Source organism: Vigna unguiculata, chromosome 9 (genome assembly GCF_004118075.2).
Source record: "Vigna unguiculata cultivar IT97K-499-35 chromosome 9, ASM411807v1, whole genome shotgun sequence".
Classification (NCBI taxonomy): Eukaryota; Viridiplantae; Streptophyta; class Magnoliopsida; order Fabales; family Fabaceae; genus Vigna; species Vigna unguiculata.
In genome coordinates this window covers 29,631,204-29,649,387 of record NC_040287.1, presented here as the reverse complement: position 1 = coordinate 29,649,387, position 18,184 = coordinate 29,631,204, and the positions used below count along the sequence as shown (strand labels likewise).

Below are 18,184 nucleotides of genomic sequence, written 5' to 3'. Positions count from 1 at the left end.
GAACTGCAAGATCCTATTTTATTGCATGTAAAAGTAACTATTAAACTAAAAGAGCGCAAATCAATAAATTGAACGGCTAGATCATGAACTGCACTGTCTGAAGTTAGCCACATCACAAAATCAAATGCATAAATTAAATATCACTTGTTAAATGGCAAGTCCTTTTACATCCGCGAGACATTTATGCTAGGGATGAATCGCCAATAATTTGAATGGAGATACAGATCATTCTGGCTGGGAAACAGAGTGCATTTGCACTATAACAATCGAGCAGTGATATAACAACATTGAGTTAAAGGTTATTGCTTATCAGCATTTTCCAACTTCTAGAAAGAGATCATCGAGCTTGACAAATTTAATGAGAGTGCATCAATATGCCTTCAGTGAATCTGATCAAACTGCCTTTGCATCAGCCTATACAATATGAATCTTCTATGCAGAAAAAAATTGGGATCCCTCAGTTGCAGGAATTTCAAATTGCTTGTTGTAGAAATTGTTCGTTTGAATCACTCACTAAACTTCTTAGGAAGTTTTCAACAATAGAAATGAATTCCTCCATTTTTTCTTCATGGGGAAGATGGCCACATTGCTTAATTACTTTGAATGATGATCCTGGTATGACTCGTGAAAGTCTCTCAGCATTCCACGAAGGGACTATTCGGTCAGTATCGCCAGTTACAATCAGAACTGTTTATTCAAACAACCATCACCAATTATGCTCAAGATTCAACTAATCTATCCAAAGGGCTCAGATCGCTACTAGAAAGAGTAGCATAATCTGATATGAACTCATGAACAAGAACACAGAAATCCAACGAAATAAAAATAACTAAAACAAATCAATAAATCAAAACAATTTGCTGATTGATTTTCCCAGTTTACTGAAAATCTCTAGTGACAATGATTCACACTTAGCAGCTACATTCTGTCAACCAGCTATTCCATTCATTACCACTAAAACCACTGTATATTGCCATTCTAGGATGTCTTCCATCTCTCATAGTTTACTATCTATTAGTAATTAGGTATTCAAAAAGCCAACAAGTGCAGGACAAAAAAACAAATGAAAGTGGTTATACGTAGGATTAATGACATTACCAGGACATGATATTTCGTGAAGTCTTTTAGACAGTGGTGTCTTTGTTTTGTATTCCTCATCTAGAAGCATTGCTGCAGTGTATTCCACCAGTGCCCTATCCCAGTCCTTACTCCTTAAAGGCTGTATTTATTGATAACAACCAGGTGAGAACTAACCATTCGAGTATGACAGAACAAAAAAGACAAAATAAGAAAATAAGAAATCTAATGAAATTACCCTTGTATAACCACTAAGTACATGCTCAGAGACCTGCTTTGGGTCATACCATGCACTTCGAACAGCAGCAGTACCAAACTTATCAATTGCCATTCTTACCTGAGATTCATGTCAAGAAAAGGATCATCACCAGTCCAACAAGTAAAACTCATCACCACAAATTATTGACAATGTCAGTTTAAGAATTATAGTCTAAACAAATTCAGAAGCCAAAATATGCAAAAAGTGTCATAAGACAAGAAACAATCTAACAAGATTTTACTTGTGTAGGTTACTATCTGTTCATCAATTTCTATTTCAACCTACGAATTATTAAAATAAAAAATTGGAGAAAATGAATTGTATGGAATAACAACTAATTGAATGTTTTTCATTAATTCAGTGTAGTTGCATTTGAGCCAACAACTCCTTGTTAGTATTTATTTTCCAAAAATGATTGAACCGAGAAGGTTGACATAACACAATTAAATATTGGTACTGCGTTAGAATGAACAAGTTTATTACCAGCATTATTGCTAGGGAAGAACGAAGGATAGCCGATAAAAATTTCCTATACAACGAGTTGAGGATATCTACTGTCCACTTCATCATTTGTGTTATTGCCTCTGCAATGTACTTGGTAATCTTGGACATCATCTTGTAAAGTCCCAAAATTGGATTTTTTCTGATAGAACTGTCTTCTTCTTTCTTTTGGTTATCTTTCCTTGATTGATTTTCTTTTACAATTTTTGGTGCAGTAAGTGGGGCAAAAATTGCTGGGGCAACTAGGATCAGAGCAGCAACACGCTCAGGAGCTTCAAAATATGTATTAACTGCTACAAGTGAACCAGCTGAGTGCCTGGCATGTCATTTTGGAGAGATCTCATCTTCTAGAAAGGACTAATGTGCACAGGCATATGAAAATATATTTCTTTACATTGTTAATAATCCATTGTCAGCTATACAGCATTAAGATATGACTTAAACGGGCAGATAGGTTAAGATGAAGAACAGCAAATAAAACATCAGGAGAAATATAAGTAATTTTATTTTTCCTGCAGAAAAACAAAGCCATTTAGTAAAACAGAAGAAATAGTATTCACATACCCCATTAAAATCACCTTCTCAGCATTTAACAACTTAATGAAGTGCAGGGTAGCAAGCACGGAAAATGCCATTGAGTATGCATTCAGAGGTTTTGTGTCCTCCATTTCCGAAGAAGGATGCTTAGACAAATTTACCCTTGATGTCAATCCAAAGGCTGGCCTATCAAAAGCAAGAACTTTTGAACCAGCAACCTCTGCCAAAGGCTTCATAACTTGTTTCCATGAAAAAACTGAAGCTCCAAACCCATGTAACAGGATCATTGGATAACCTAGCTTCTTGATTTGATGAGAAACAGTGTGACTCTGGAGCATGCTTTGTGGTTGGGATTCAGCATCACATATCTTGTGGTGTATATGCACTCCATTGAACTCACAAAAACAACTGTCTGGATCAGCTAAAATCTTTGGATCCACTAATTCCCCCTGATCTATGCCTGCAATCACCTTCGTTTTCTTTTTTGCTTCCATATCCGCCAACTGCTCTGCAGATACGGGGTTCAACATTAAGCACACATGTAATTAACCTAGCAACAATAACGACTTTTCCCCAATTAAAAAGAAAAAATCCCAAATGAAAATTTTCATCTTTTTTTCTATCTCTCTCTCCTAGTATGTCGTAGGAACTAAACCAGAATGAAACTATAGGAAACGAGAGAACTTACGTAGGTCTTTTCTCCGATAATTCATTGATATTTCCTCCCATCAAATAAAGAGGAAAAAAAAATGGAAGCAATAACAATTCACGGACTACAAACGAGCATTAAATAATATATAAAAAAAAAAAATGAAACCAGAAATGAGGACATGGTGAAGTTGAATACCGGAATATTCTGCTCCTGAACCGCTCAGTGATGGAGCTGAAGAAGCAGAAACAACGAGTCGTTTGTTGGTAGTAGCATAGTTTGGAGATATTCGAGGAGAAGGATGTTTGTGTGTATATAAAGAGGTAGAATTTTTGCCATGAGATATATAGAGAGTAGAAGGGGTAAGAAAACTCGGTTCCGCACAAAATACCAGTACCCTCATCGTCTCACTCCAATATCTTCAACTTCTATCAGCTTTTCTTCGATCGAGTTTCAGCTTTATGGTTTTCAAACGGATAGAATACAACTACCAGCAGCACTGGAATAAGTAAACAACAGAACACTTAAACCTGTCTGACACTAAGGTTTTGACCTTAAACATTCTTAAATTCCAGATATCTTAGGGGAAGTGCTTTAGATATATGATTTCTTTATCCCATCTAATTTAGTTCTTTTTTGGAGTCAATATCATGCACTTATAAATAGCTAGGTGTAATAAATTTATCGACTTTTATAATAGGAATCTCCCTCGTTTCTGAAATCTTGATCTCTGATTAAATTATACCATAAATTTTAAATAATTAAAAAGCCACTTTTTTATTTTATATTTACTTCAATTATGAAATAAAAGCGACAGTTTGTATCTGTATAGTTCTCGACACAATTTTTTTCGTTGTTTAGGTTCGTAGCATTTACCTGAAATATTTCTCTAGCATATCAAAAACAACAGATAGAAATGGAGGCACTATTGTGCAGGAAGCTTGGTGATCCAACTGTAAGTTTGGAAGACAACGATAGCCCAATAGTTTTGTCAAAGAATCACCCAATTCCCCAACTCGATTCTCCCACCGCTGTAAGAGTCAGAATCAAAGCCACAAGCTTGAACTTCGCCAATTACTTGCAGATTTTGGGCAAGTATCAAGAGAAGCCCTCTTTGCCCTTCATCCCAGGCTCCGATTTTTCAGGCTACGTTGACGCCGTTGGCCCCAAAGTTTCGAACTTCCGAGTCGGGGACCCCGTTTGTTCCTTCGCCGGACTTGGCACATTCGCTCAGTTCATCGTCGTTGACGAGTCCCAATTGTGAGATTCCGCTCCTGCTACCTTTTAATGTTGGGTTTTGGAGTTTATTTAGTTTAAAGTTGTTGGCTTTGAAGGTTTGGGGTGCCCCAAGGGGTCGATCTTGTTGCTGCTGGAGCACTTGCTGTGGCTTTTGGCACTTCTCATGTAGCACTCGTCCACAGGGCCCAATTGACCTCTGGTCAAGTATATATGCTATGCTTTGAATTTGATTCACTTGTTGCTGTGTGTGTAGAATGCTTATTGTTCTGTCTTTTCGTGGTTAAATGAGTTGTGGAACTGTGTTGCAGGTGTTATTGGTTTTGGGTGCAGCTGGAGGTGTGGGCCTTGCTGCTGTGCAAATTGGAAAAGCTTGTGGGGCCATTGTCATTGCTGTGGCTAGGTAATGACTTTTATTTTCTACTTTTTGATATATGGATTGAATATGGTGGAATGGTATAATGGCTAAGCTCCTTATTTGATATCGACGAGAGAATTAGGGTGGATAGAAAACAAAAGGACGACTAAAAGTTTGCTAGAAATGAAGTGTAGATTATAAGTGTGATGAAGAATTGGTTGAGTAAAATCTTGATCAAAAACATAACTTCTTTGTGCGATTATTTCCTGTTCTTCCTCTAATGACCTTCTATTGTCTAGCACTTGCAGTTTTCTCTATTATCAATTTTGTTTGTGTGGTAGAAGCTCTGTAGTGAATTTCTGCAAAGAATGAGGTTGGAAAATCACTGGTCTGAATGGCTTTGGATTGTGGCGGTTAAAGATGTGTGCTCTTCTATTCAACAGATGCGATTCGTTCTGAGCCTTAGTGATAAGGTGTTGAGGCAAGTTTAGAAGGAGAAGACATATGCAGGACTTTGGATTAAGCTTGAGAGCTAGTATATGACCAAGTCCTTGGTGAATTGTCTGTATCTAAAGCAAGTGTTGTACTCATATAAGATGAGGCAATGAGTGAACAACTGGATGACTTCAACAAGTTGATCCTTGATTTGGAGAACACTGATCTGCAGATTGATGATGAGGATTAGGCATTGCTATTGCTGTGTTTGTTGCCTAAGATGCATGAGCACTGCAAGTAAATCTTGTTGTATAGAAGAGAGACTCTCTATTTTGAGAAGGTTCAAACTACTCTAAGCTCGAAGGAGCTAAATGAGAAGTTTGAAGATAAGGAGTTTGCTGTTGGAGATGGCCTTGTAGTAAGGGGTAAATAGTCTATCTGTGATAATAGAGGAGGTAGAAGAAGGTCAAAGTCAAGGTCGAAGAATGGTAGAAATCCACCGTCTATCATATTTTACCACTGAAAGAAGAAAAGACACACCAAAAGGTTCTATCCAGATAGGTAGAAGAAGGGTACCAACCTTGATAGATCGTCTAGGTTTGGCAAACGGTCTAATGGATCATTTGTGTATGGTGAAACAACTCTGGTGGAAGACGGTTATGAATCATTAGAGATCCTTACGATATCAGGCAGTACTGATGATTGTGAGTGGATAATGGACTCTTGATGTTCATTTCATATGAACCTCTAACTGTCTTTGGATCTAAGAGTTTACACAACTTGAAAGAGACTCAATTCTTGGTGACAACAAGTCTTGTAAGATAACTTGTGTTGGAACTATTAGGTTTCATCTGCATGATGGAACTAAGTGAATGCTTGAGTAAGTTAGCTTTGTACCTAGCTTGAAGCACAATCTAATATCCATTGGTGAGTTTGAGAAGAAGGGGTTTGTGTTTAAAGGTGAGAGGGGAGTGTTGAAGGTGTTGAGGGGTCCATGATAGTAATGAAGGGTGTGAGGAAGAATGAACTGAATGCCTTGAAAGGTGTTGTAGCATTTGGCTCAACGTCTACTGCTGAACAGACTGTCTATCCAAGACTAAGATATGACATAAAAGGATAGGTCATGTAAACGAGAAAGATTTGGTGGAGTTGAAAAAGCAAGGCTTGTTTGACAATGATAAAATTGAGTAGTTGAGATTTTGTGAACACTGTGTCCAAGGAAAAGCATTGATTATGTCTATGCTAACCTATGTGGACTTTCCAAGTCCATAAAACTCTGGTGCTAGATACTTTTGTCCATAGTACACAATTACTCAAGGAAGTTGTGGATCTATCCTAAGAAAACTAAGACCAAAGCCTTTAGAAATTTCAAGAGCTGGAAGTGTCTTGTGGAGAACCAAACAAGGAAAACAGTCAAGCAGCTCAAAATTAATTATGATCTTGAATTTGGTTTAGAATTGTTCAACACCTTTGTTAAGATATCTTTAATATCTTATTTTTTGTTTTTATTATTATTATTCTTTATATGTATTTTGGGCTTAGCCCATATGTTCTTTATTATAAATACAACCCCTTTGTTCTTTATTATAAATACAGCCCCTATGTGTATTTTCTACGCAAGGGAGATTAATCTCAATCTCTACCTTCTCTATATTCAATAACCTTCTATAAAGAGAATGACATTGCAAGGCATTGGACGGTAGCAAGAACTCCTCAACAGAATGGCCTAGTTGAGAGGTTCAATAGGACCATTCCGGAAAGAGTGAGATGCATGATGATAAGTGCTAGAGTTCTAAAGGTGTTTTATGCTAAAGTTATAGCTATTGCTGGTGGCATTGTCTAATGTCTATAAGACAAGCTTTATTCACATGTCTTCTTCATTGGTCTAGGCATGTTTCACATGTGTCAGTTATAACGATATTTGATAGGACTCCAAATAAGGATCATACAGTGAGAAAGGAGCATGGGCCTGTTACTCAGCAAGGAACAATTATTGACGGGGTGGTTAGGCCCAAAATATGGAATGTTTATACCAGAAGAAAGAAAGTGGGGCCAAGTGGAGGAGGAGTGAGAAATTAGTTAGGAAACAGGACTGACATATGAGAAATTCCCATTTGGTGGGATTGGTTATATGGGAGAGGAGAGTGGTGAAGAGGAGGTTGGTTAGTCTTTTGTGGAAGGAGAGGTATTCTTTGGAGGAGTCTATGACTCTGGAATTACTTGTTTGCTGAAGAGTTATGAGAAATTCCCATTTGGTGGGATTGGTTATATGGGAGAGGAGAGTGGTGAAGAGGAGGTTGGTTAGTCTTTTGTGGAAGGAGAGGTATTCTTTGGAGGAGTCTATGACTCTGGAATTACTTGTTTGCTGAAGAGTTATAACTCATTACTGTTTTACTGCATAATTTGCTAAATAATACGTACCTATCTTTTTCAGTTTGTCTTAGTTTCTATCATTATTTGCTCTGTAAATAAGACCTTCTAGCTTCGGTAGTAAGCTAACTGGGAGTTGTACTGCATAATTTGCTAAATAATACATACCTATTGAGTTGTTCTGAGTGAGAGTTTCTTGAGAGAGAAACTTTTGAATTGTAATTTTTGTGTTATAGTGAATTCCCCTGTAGAGTCGGTTGAAGTTTGTTGACACTTCAATTGAACGATGTTACTCTTGTGTGTGATTCTTTCTTGTTCTTCCTCTTATTACCTTCTATTGTCTAGCACTTGTAGTTTTCTTTGTTGTCAACTCTCTTTGTGTGGTAGATGCTATGTAGTGAATTTGTGAGCTAATTCCATAGTAATAGATGTTAGAATAATGTAGAAATAGTAATGGATGATATTAGAATCACATAATGTGATTGAGTTATTAACCTAAAATAGGATAATGAATATTCTGTAATTATGTTCTCTGCCCTATAGATTGAATAGCTTTGTTGTGGTCTAAACACCAAATTCATTGTATGTTTTCTTCATTTCTTTCTTTTTAACATGGTATTAAGATCCTAACTAGAAGGGAACCCTAATCCATGCTTGTGGGTCCACTACTCATTTTGCAGCTATTTGAAAGTTAGGTAGGGAATTTGAACTAACTTACTCGGATATCTCATTCGACATGCAATTGTAGTAAGTGAGTTCCTTAACTCTCCATTTAAGGAACATCATGATGCAGTGACTCATTGTGTGATAGCTCTGTCTTTCGTTTAAAGACAAAGGATATACTCAAGTTATGGGGTATTCCAATGAAGATTGGGCAGGCTTCCCCACTGATGGAAGATCCACCTTTGGTTTTTGCATATTTGTCAGAGCTGACCTTGTTTCTTTGGAACAAAAGGAGCAAAAGTTGTAGTCAGGTAAAGTGTGAAGGTAGAATATTGGGCTATGGATGTGGCCAGTCAAGTTTATATGACCCAAACAATTGTTTCACGAACTAATGTTTGGGGAGATTACACACTTATCAATTATATGTTGATAATCAGGTTGCCATAGATATTGCCTCAGATCTAGTATTCCATGAAAGGATGAGGAATACTGTAGTTGATTCTCACTTTGTCAGGAGAGAAAGTCATGTTCGGGGAAATATCTGCTAGCTTTGTCAATTCTCATGATCAACTGGTATATATATTTTCCAAGTCACTAAGGGGTCATCAAATTAACTACATGTGTAACAAGCTTGGTGCCTATAACCTATATGCTTCAGCTTGAGAAAGAGTGATAGAATTTTGTGGATATGCTAGAACCAGTTGATGCTATTAGCATCTATTATACTGATTGTATATTTATGTTGTCAGCTTAAAATAGGATAACTGAATGCCTGTATTTATGTGGTCAAAATACACAAAATTCATTGTATGCCGTCTTGATTTCTCTCTTATCAACAAAAGGTATTTAGGTAAAGTAAAACAACGAAGAGATGAAGGGAGACAAATATTAGTAGAAAGAGATGAGAAATTGTACAGTGAATTCCATTATTTTTAAAATTATTTTCACTTTATTTTTCTTCCTCCAAACCGTCCAGCTTATTTTTTATCACCTTTCCCCTAATTCTCACCTACAAAATACACCTTAAATGTGTGTTTGGATGAATCTTTGTAACACTGATTCAGAATAAATTAATTATGTTCCTGTTTGGTTAAGCATTGGAGATCCACATTTGTCCCAAAATTTATGTCAAAAACTCAGTCTTAGAGAAAAGACATAGGACCAAGGGATCCACATCCGAACATGCTTGATGGGAATCTAAACACACTAGTTGGTTAAAATTGATTTTGAAGTGAAATGTTTGGATGTGTCTAGTCTGAAAAGAAGTTAGTTGTAAATCTAGTGTAAAAATCCTTTATCCAAAGCAAAAGTTCCTTAAAATCAAGATCAATTTTGGACATAGAATCAATTTTTTCATGCAGGGATCAAACATACGAATATTTAACTAAAATATTACCTGATATTTTATTATGATTTTTTATGACCAAACATTTAATAGTTATCCCCAGTTACTAGTGAGTTGAGTCTTTTTTGTTATGTGGTCTGTTATCAGGGGAGCTGAAAAGGTGCAACTTTTGAAATCTCTTGGTGTTGATCATGTGGTGGACTTGGGTAATGAAAATGTAACTGAGAGTGTGAAGAAGTTCCTTCAGACTAGAAGACTTAAGGGGGTTGATGTCCTGTATGACCCGGTTGGAGGTAAACTCACTAAAGAATCTTTGCGGCTTCTAAAATGGGGAGCTAACATTCTCATAATTGGGTTTGCAAGTGGTGAAATTCCTGTCATCCCTGTTAACATAGCTCTCGTTAAGGTACGGCAGTGAAAATTAAGTTTCAGAGCATGAATTTGTCTTGTCTAACCTAATTTGGTTGATCTCTAAATTGTGTTATGCTTTGTTGCTTCATCTGATCATGCTTTATTCACATAAACTTTAAATTTGTAATCACATTGTGCTTGACAATTGGCTGCCACATTGATTTAAATTCAATCTCTTATTTCCACAATCAGTTAAACTGGCCCAAAACCAGTTTGAACTTCAAGACAATTTTTTTTTTCTAATTTTTAAAATATAATCTATTAATATGTTTAAGATAAATAAATATACAGTTAATATACAGTTGTACTATACTATAGATGATTAAATCACTTACCACACTCTTTATGGCTGGCTTATCCAAAAAAAACACTCTTTATGGTTGAAAATACTATATATATCAACATCAAACTGAACTAGTTAGAACTTTGTATCTTTATACTTATTCCTTGGATTTTGCTTCCTACATTACATATTTACATGAATTCTGCCGTAGATGGTATAAACTGTTGGTTATGATTGCTTTTATTTAAAACTATTATACCAGAATTGGACAGTGCATGGACTTTACTGGGGTAGCTATAAAATACACCGGCCAGGTGTTCTTGAAGATTCTGTGAAGGAGCTACTGTCTTGGTTGGCAAGAGGCTTGATTTCCATCCATATTTCTCACTCATACCCCCCGTCAGAGGTCAGCAATTTCTCTGTTAAAAAACATTTCTACTAATTTGTGTCTCTTTCATTTTTCTCTAATTCTTTAAACATTCTGAGACTTTATTTTAAAGGGATTTTACTACTGTTGTAACCGAAGGAAGTATTTTTTTTTTTAAGATATTTCATGGGAAAGGTATACATGTTTAGAAATCTGTATCATTTTCCTATTTACTCATCTCTATGCTTCATAGATTTTCAATGCAATCTGTTGTAAATAATTTCTTTCTTATCTTTGCAGGCCAACTTTGCCTTTTCTGCCATCAAAGATAGGAAAGTTATTGGGAAGGTGATGATTGTTTTCGATGAGAAACATACAAGATCTAAGCTGTGACCTTACCAAAATGATGCTATATTGTTGAATAATTTATGGGAACTCAAGGTTTGAAGGTTTAAAGCAACCAAGAGATTCTAGTACCAGTAAACAAACTAAAAGGAGCAATAATTGCCAAAATTTTGTGCAAAAAATAATACCTTGAAGTCCCCACATTATTATGTAAAATCTTCACTTTTGTACTGCTTACTTGAACATTCATGTACAATGTTTCAAACCGATTTACTTATTGATAAATAGAGATTTACATTTAGTTCTATGATACTGAAATTTAGGTCTTACCGATTCTTTTATTCGTCTTATGCTGTAATTGGTTCGTCTTGCAAAATTTGTGAGTAATCACTCTCTGTGCATCTCATTATGATGGCTGTCATATCCTACTAATAACATGCTATAATTTGTATATACTGTATATAATATGGTGACTCTAAGATTTCAGTAACCTGATCAAACCTCAACATCCTAAAGATTCCTTTTTTATCTTACACGGGCCAACAACAAAACTCTTATTAATAGCTGTTTAAGTTATGGTGGCAACTGATTTTAGAACATCATCATCTAGTTGATTTACTGAAAAACAATGGTATTATGTTAATTTTTTATATTCATGGATGTTACTTAATATCTGTTTGTGGGAATTTAACTTACAATCTAGTCCTCTGTCTTTTAATTTTACCACCAAATCAACCTCTGTATTAAATTGAGTTATAGTTGAAGTGCAGATTGTATATACAAGAGGTCGTTAATTATACTTTTATTTTTACCACCAAATCAACCTTTATGTACTAGATTGAGTTATAGTTGAAGTGAAGATTGTATAAAAGAGATAATTACTTAAGAAACAGTCTTCAACCAAAGAGAAATTATATGTGGAACATCTCGAGATTGAACTACAAAAGAAACTAAAAGTAAAGTGTGTTGAACTATAGTATTCTCTATACTTCAATTATCTATTTTAATCCTATAACTATGTTTAATATGTTTTAATCCCTAATGTTTATACATACAACAAGAAATAAAAAATAATATGTAGGAGAATTAAATCGGATGATTTTTAAGAATAAAAACTGAAAAGTAAAGTGTGTTGAACTACAGAACCAAATAAATGATTTAACCTAATCATGTTACTTTGACACTGTACAAAAGGAATGATAGTATGAAGTTTTCAATTTCTGTGTATCTCAGACCTAATCCAAGTAAATGGAATACCACCGAGGAGTTCCAAGCATGATGTGAATGTAATGTATCCATGTAATATGACAATGTACCACAACAAACCATCCACTCCACTCCACTGTGATATAAAAGAGATATCCAGTAAGTGATTTATTTGTGATGAATCTGCTGCTTGGTATTTCTCCTTTTCAATCTAATTTGTTCCTCAAAATATACAAGGTATTCAACAATGTATCTCCAGATCCTCCAATACCGGGGAATCATTTTCACACATGATGTGAACCGTTTATTGTCTGTTGCTGGAACATATTTACAGTGCTTGAGGAGAGTTGTTGATGCTTGACAAAGATGTTGAGAAACTAGAAATTGTTTATCGCTTATTTTCAAATTTTAGGAAACTAACATGCTCCTTCTGCACCATCTCTCCCCCATGAACTATATCAAAGCTGCATCTGTAGAAACTGATATCAAAGAACACAGGACGGAAATGGCTGAGTGAAGTCAACAAGAATGAAGAGAACTGAACAAAACTGATATTAAAGAAACAATAAAGCAGATATCAAAGAACTAAGTTCCTATAAGTGATCTTGACGAGGCTATTCCATCTCTCTTTTTTTAAGCAAATGAAATCAACTTCAGCGTGAGTGTGTGCGGAAACAAATTACACAGAAACAATAATTGTACAGATGCAACTCCTGAAGCTTGCTCTATTAACTCCGTTAAATATTTTTATGTAGAATTTTATAATCAAGTGAAACTTGTTAATCCAATTAACAAATGAAAAAGGCCGTTCATGCATGATATTTCCCACCTGGTGGGGCAAATGGAAATTATAGATGTAACAAATTCGCAAACCCCCCTTTAAGTGGAGATTTGTTTCCAAGATCCAATCCTGTTACCAGGCATCAACCTTAAGGTTGTGCAAGGTTCATCCTTTTAACAAACAATATACTCTGAAAATAGTAAATATCAACTATTCAAGTAGAACTTTAAATATCTACTTTATGTTTTATCCAATATGCACAAACACCACAATATGTTCACACGATTCCATGACAAGTTTATAAAATTTGCTTTTAACGAAAGTCAGTGATACAACTACATTTCTTAATTAGCCATTAATCTCAACAGCATGCATCACTAAGATATTATGTTTATCTTAACTTCTTATGAAAATTTTAATAAAACATCAACTACTCAATTTCAGAAAAAAAAAGGGCAGCCCACAAAATATACACATACCTCCCATTCATGCCAACAATTATGACATCGTTCTCAGATCCAAATGCCACAATTAAATGGGTGCTTTGGGGCAAACGGAACTGTGCAAATGACCACTCTGAGCTAAAATATTTTGGTAGAAGTCCTACAACATATCAAGGAACAATCATAAGCACACAACAAATCATGCCGAAAGAATATTGTGCAAAATATCCCAACTAGAAAGGTTTCAGAACCATGAGCAGATTTACCGTCCCAAGACTCCATATCCTTAAAAGAAAGATTATGAACAATGGTTTGAAAAGACGTAATCCTTAAAAGGGTAATGCCTAGTCAGAAACCGTTATATATGAACCAAAAAATGCATAACTAACTAGCTGAGCCATTGATTACATCTAGTGTTCAGAAAATATATCCGAGCAAATCCAAAGAGAAATCTAATGGAGCTGAAGAAATTGGCATTTTGTGTTATAAAGGAATAAACAATCAAAACAGGGCAAGAATGCACAGACACAACTCCTGGGGTAGAGAGAGTGCTGATTCTTTTTAATCAATGTATTATCACGTTTGATACCTGGCACTTGTACAAAAATAGTAGACTCCAGATAGATGATTTGAACTGAATAGAAAAAATCAGTCAAGATCTCCCATCTATATAAATTTCTATTTAAAAATCAAACACACAATATAGCTCCCAGGATAACTATTCAAATAGATAAACTGAACAAAAATGATTGCATCACTAAATTATGATGATTCCAAACGTTCACAGCATTATACTTAAGAAAATTAATGTTACCTCTCATGAAAGAAAACGCAGAATTGGGGTTGGCGCCAGTATTTGTTGAAATCAAGGGATCCAAAGAAGTAGAAGAATTCTGATCAAACAGTGCAGGACCTTGAGCAACATTTGGCTGAGTCAAACTATCCTCCCCAGACACTCTCACTCTCAAGCTGAATACATGAACAGTGCCTTTGTCACTTGATGCTGCCAACCACTGAACATTTGGAGAAAAGGCTATACTGCTGATTTCAGCTCTATCTGCACCTCTTCTTACCTACAAGAAAGTGTGAATGCATCATAGAGCATGAAAACAAAAGAGAGAATTTATTAAAACATTATTAAACCAATTCCTCCTGAAAAAAAGATATAAGTTTTGGAATTTTTGTGGACAACCCAAGACTATTAAGGTGTAAAAGCTTTTTACAAGGACAGTAAAAAAGATCAACTTACTAAAACATTATTAATGTAACAAGACATCCAATGTTGCAGAGGAAACTGGTATATCCTAGTCATATTTATGAATTATCAAATGGGAGTGTGCAAAAAACAACATAAATGAAAAAGAAAAATCATTTTAAAATTCTCTTAAATGGAAAGTACATAAAATAGAAAGTTAAACATAATAAATTAATAATGATTTAACAAAATAATACAATTTACACAATAATAACCTACTTCTTGTAATTGAGTTCCGTCCATTGTATTGAAGATTCTAATTAAAGTGCCCGTTATACTAGCAGTTGCAAGAAGGAGTCCATCCAATGTCAGAGTAAAACATGCAATTTGAGAATCATGAGCATTGATTAATTTTGTCACGTTCAGTCCAAAATGTTCAACTCGAACCTGTCCTTTGTTTAAACCTGGACAAACCAAAACAAATGTATTTGAATGGTGTGAAAGACAGCACAACCCTCTAGGATTTGCCAGAGTCTCAATCTGATGAAGAAGCTTCAAATCTGTCAAGCTATAAACATATATCTTGTGTTCAAGGACAACTGCAATTCGATCACGTCTTAATTTCACTCCTCGAACTTCAGATCTATATGTGAATTCACACATGCTCCTGCTCTGATAATCATCCCATATCAAAACTTTATTTGGTGGGTAGTGTGAATTAGCTACAGCACCAACAAGTGCTAGAATATTGCAGTGGAATAGCATCTCTACAATTTTAAAACCACCAATTTTCATATCACGTCTGAAAGTTTCTTTGCAAGGTTTAGAATTATAAATACGAAAACCATGACTTGTTCCAGCAGCAAAGCAACGATAGTCCTGATTCCATGTTATTGAGAGCAATTCTGTTTCCTCATTTTCACTCATGTCTACAATAGGCAGGGCAAAAGAAGAAGAGGCCCCACTATTGGGAGATTCACTGTTTCCAATCCTTGAAGTTGAAAACATTCCTTGAGTCGGTGAACCTGACAGCATTTGCTGCACTCAATAACCTCAATTAATCAAGGTATAGAAGGTGAAGTGCCACAAGGTGATCTCTGTTGTAACAGACAAGAAAAATTCATTGATATTACTTTAAATAAATTATTAAACAGATTCTTTAAGGCTTACAGGTTAAAGACTATGAAATGATAATCGCGGGAGAAAATTGAGCTCATACTAACAGATTCAGAAAAATATATTGTAATTGTCTTCATACATTACAATAACTGAGTGTGTTAATGATGGTCCTTCAAACTGGCTGATAAGAAATATATAGGAAGGTAAGGTAATCCATGAGATTGCAAAGAACTTACATCTTTTTATAAGGCCAGTAAAAAAGATTACCTATAAAACAATGTACTGCGAGTATAAGAGCATGTCATTATTTAGATAAATAAGTCAACAAAAACTGAGCTTTTACCTAGGTAGCTAGATGCATCATTGACCCAAAAGACACCCTTTTCAATTAAAAGCACAATATATACTTTAATTCAGATAAGAAGCAGAACCCTTCAGCAGTTCAGTCCTTTCCTATCTTATTTTCTTGATACCATCACATATATTTAGCATCTAAACTCTAAACCTGATTACTTGGATCTCTATTTCATAACCTTTGTAAACCTGTGTACCTGAGATTTATCCTATAGTTAGTCGGAAGTCCTCCAAATCCTGCAAGCTATTTCACGCACCAGTTCCACCTACATCCAAGATTTTGATGTCCTTCAAAGTTCAAACAAACTAATCAGTCAAGTGTTATGAAAAAAAAATTCTAAGACAATTTATCTAGTTAATATGACAACCACAATGTCTACCAATAACTAATCATAAATTGATACAGATTTATTTCTTATAATAATTTTATACTTTTCCAGTAATTGTTAAACCAGTTGAACAGTAATTGCTCAACCAAAAATGCTTATTGTAAGTGCTTATCAATCAAATGTCTCCAACTTTTACATCTTAGCAATCTTGCATGTAATGGTAAAATTGTGATTGGACACAGGAGAGTATCAGGGAAGCAATTACTGGCGCAACTCTGACCACCAAAGACAGTAAATTCAAACTCTTTCCAGCAAGAAACTTCACTTCATCGCGCTTGCACATACCCCCATAATAAAAAAGATTCAATATTGAAAAGAAAGATGCAACCTTCAACAAAAACATGCAAGAATCGGCGAAAACATGTAAAAACAAAAGTGGCGAATTAAGAAAGGAAGAGGTTTATTTGGGTTTGAGAAATCGACAATGAAAATTGAAATTCCCAGTAGAGGGTGATAACGAAAAAGGGCACCATAAAATCAACAAAGCAAAACAATAATAATAAGAAGAAAAAGAAAGAAAAGAAGAAGACGAAGAAGAGAAATTAAAATGCACAAAATTTCATGACATGTGTTAGAAAGAGCAAGAAAGTGGAGATCAAAATGGTGAAGGTGAAGCACAGGGTTGTGTTCATAATTCAGAATCATACCTCTCTATCGACTTTTCCTTCTTTGTTTGTAATTCTTTATTTTCAAGGTTTTATATAGGAGGATTTACTGGATCCATCCAAATTCATGTCTGTTTCTTTAACAGTATGAAGTTTAAAATAAACATGATTAAGAAATATGTGAAAACTTATTAAATGTAATTAATTATTCATAATTTATAAAGTGGGTAAATTATTTTTGTAAAATTAATTTGTAGGTCTTGAACTTTTTTTTCTAATTTTTTAATACATACTTCAATTATTATTTTAACTGAGTGTATGCAATTTTATTTAATTTTTAATTAGGTCTTACCTTATTTTGTTTGATTTGTTCCAAGTATATATATATAAGGGATAGTAACCGTTGAATTTGTTCTGTCAAAATTTATTAAAAGCACGTGTAATCATTTATGTTGTATATAGAAAAGGGAAATAATAACATTATATATAACAATTATTATATTTATGTCAATATTATATAAAGATTTGCATGTTAATTTTTGGTTTAATTATGTCTTTGATCTCTATTTTCGTTGCGAAATTTCAATTTGGTCTATCTATTTTTTTTTTCATCTCAATTTGGTCCTTGTTTTGAAAAATTTGATCTAGATTTAGTCATTTTCGTTAGTAGTATAGTAACCGTGGACCCCATTGGTTAAGTTGGGGCAGGAATAGCTATCGGACTACGATCACAGGTCGGGCCGACCTTCCTTTATTCTAGTCCAGTTGAAGAAGGAAAAACCCCATCCGTTCCAGAAGTTGCATAGAAATGGAAGGCTTAAATACCAAAAACTACGGAGGCATGATCTACCGCGTTAAATAGTGTGTCACATGTCAGTTCTTGGATTTTTTTTTAAATTTTTAATTTTTTGAATCTTTTTAAAAAATAAAACAATTTGTCACGTGCCAAGCTGTCGTCGTGTCACATGTCGGTGACAAAGTGATGTGACAGTGATAATGTCACATGTCAATATTATGTCAGGTGTCATTTCCTCATTTTCAATTTGTCTCAATTTATATAATATTAAATTGAGACAAAAATTAGAATACATGGACATAATATTTTTATATAAATGTTATACAATTTTTTTTATTAAATTTGATATTTTTATTATATATTTTTAACATAACTAAGTTTATTTAAATTTGTGTTTCACATTCAACTTTACTTAAAATTGTTTTCAAATTTCAAATTTATATGTTTTTTATTGTTACAT

General features: G+C 34.6%; 3 protein-coding genes across 8 annotated transcripts; 1 reads left to right on the top strand and 2 right to left on the bottom strand.

The window, feature by feature from the left end:
- Positions 1 to 117: 117 nt before the first annotated feature.
- Positions 118 to 3,664, bottom strand: LOC114163073 (2-hydroxy-6-oxononadienedioate/2-hydroxy-6-oxononatrienedioate hydrolase). Of its 3 annotated transcripts, XM_028047138.1 has the most exons (7): positions 3,222 to 3,664; positions 3,063 to 3,068; positions 2,402 to 2,882; positions 1,820 to 2,153; positions 1,316 to 1,414; positions 1,099 to 1,219; positions 118 to 687 (listed from the first exon to the last, which is right to left on the bottom strand). In XM_028047138.1, the coding sequence occupies exons 1-7, from the start codon at positions 3,424 to 3,426 to the stop codon at positions 473 to 475; spliced, it is 1,461 nt and encodes a 486-aa protein (XP_027902939.1). In that variant the 5' UTR covers positions 3,427 to 3,664; the 3' UTR covers positions 118 to 472. The 3 variants fall into 3 exon arrangements, with proteins under 3 accessions (XP_027902939.1, XP_027902940.1, XP_027902941.1); XM_028047139.1 differs by lacking the exon at positions 3,063 to 3,068; XM_028047140.1 differs by lacking the exon at positions 3,063 to 3,068 and having other exon boundaries at positions 2,402 to 2,877; positions 3,222 to 3,487.
- Positions 3,665 to 3,828: 164 nt separating this feature from the next.
- LOC114163075 (quinone oxidoreductase-like protein 2 homolog) lies at positions 3,829 to 11,154 on the top strand. Of its 2 annotated transcripts, none has more exons than XM_028047142.1 (6): positions 3,829 to 4,283; positions 4,358 to 4,466; positions 4,571 to 4,662; positions 9,578 to 9,836; positions 10,387 to 10,530; positions 10,625 to 10,684. In XM_028047142.1, the coding sequence occupies exons 1-6, from the start codon at positions 3,940 to 3,942 to the stop codon at positions 10,667 to 10,669; spliced, it is 993 nt and encodes a 330-aa protein (XP_027902943.1). In that variant the 5' UTR covers positions 3,829 to 3,939; the 3' UTR covers positions 10,670 to 10,684. The 2 variants fall into 2 exon arrangements, with proteins under 2 accessions (XP_027902943.1, XP_027902942.1); XM_028047141.1 differs by lacking the exon at positions 10,625 to 10,684 and adding an exon at positions 10,792 to 11,154 and having other exon boundaries at positions 3,832 to 4,283.
- A 760-nt stretch (positions 11,155 to 11,914) lies between these two features.
- On the bottom strand, positions 11,915 to 17,055 carry LOC114195855 (autophagy-related protein 18c-like). Of its 3 annotated transcripts, none has more exons than XM_028086273.1 (6): positions 16,971 to 17,055; positions 16,132 to 16,222; positions 14,741 to 15,558; positions 14,081 to 14,339; positions 13,303 to 13,426; positions 11,915 to 12,521 (listed from the first exon to the last, which is right to left on the bottom strand). In XM_028086273.1, the coding sequence occupies exons 3-6, from the start codon at positions 15,494 to 15,496 to the stop codon at positions 12,431 to 12,433; spliced, it is 1,230 nt and encodes a 409-aa protein (XP_027942074.1). In that variant the 5' UTR covers positions 15,497 to 15,558; positions 16,132 to 16,222; positions 16,971 to 17,055; the 3' UTR covers positions 11,915 to 12,430. The 3 variants fall into 3 exon arrangements, with proteins under 3 accessions (XP_027942074.1, XP_027942076.1, XP_027942075.1); XM_028086275.1 differs by having other exon boundaries at positions 14,741 to 15,499; XM_028086274.1 differs by lacking the exon at positions 16,971 to 17,055 and adding an exon at positions 16,529 to 16,915.
- Between the last annotated feature and the right edge of the window lie 1,129 nt (positions 17,056 to 18,184).

Excerpts from the sequence above, each read along its gene's own strand:
- LOC114163073 (XM_028047138.1), bottom strand. The coding sequence starts at position 3,426 with ATGAGGGTACTGGTATTTTGTGCGGAACCGAGTTTTCTTACCCCTTCT. Across the intron at positions 2,154-2,401 it reads GAGAAGGTGATTTTAATGGG|GCACTCAGCTGGTTCACTTG; the intron begins GTATGTGAATAC and ends ATGACATGCCAG. Across the intron at positions 688-1,098 it reads TCACGAAATATCATGTCCTG|TTCTGATTGTAACTGGCGAT; the intron begins GTAATGTCATTA and ends TTGAATAAACAG.
- LOC114163075 (XM_028047141.1), top strand. The coding sequence starts at position 3,940 with ATGGAGGCACTATTGTGCAGGAAGCTTGGTGATCCAACTGTAAGTTTG. Across the intron at positions 4,663-9,577 it reads ATTGTCATTGCTGTGGCTAG|GGGAGCTGAAAAGGTGCAAC; the intron begins GTAATGACTTTT and ends GTCTGTTATCAG. Across the intron at positions 10,531-10,791 it reads ACTCATACCCCCCGTCAGAG|GCCAACTTTGCCTTTTCTGC; the intron begins GTCAGCAATTTC and ends TTATCTTTGCAG.
- LOC114195855 (XM_028086273.1), bottom strand. The coding sequence starts at position 15,496 with ATGCTGTCAGGTTCACCGACTCAAGGAATGTTTTCAACTTCAAGGATT. Across the intron at positions 13,427-14,080 it reads TGCGTTTTCTTTCATGAGAG|GACTTCTACCAAAATATTTT; the intron begins GTAACATTAATT and ends GATATGTTGTAG. Across the intron at positions 12,522-13,302 it reads ATTGTTGGCATGAATGGGAG|TTTCTACAGATGCAGCTTTG; the intron begins GTATGTGTATAT and ends CTTTGATATCAG.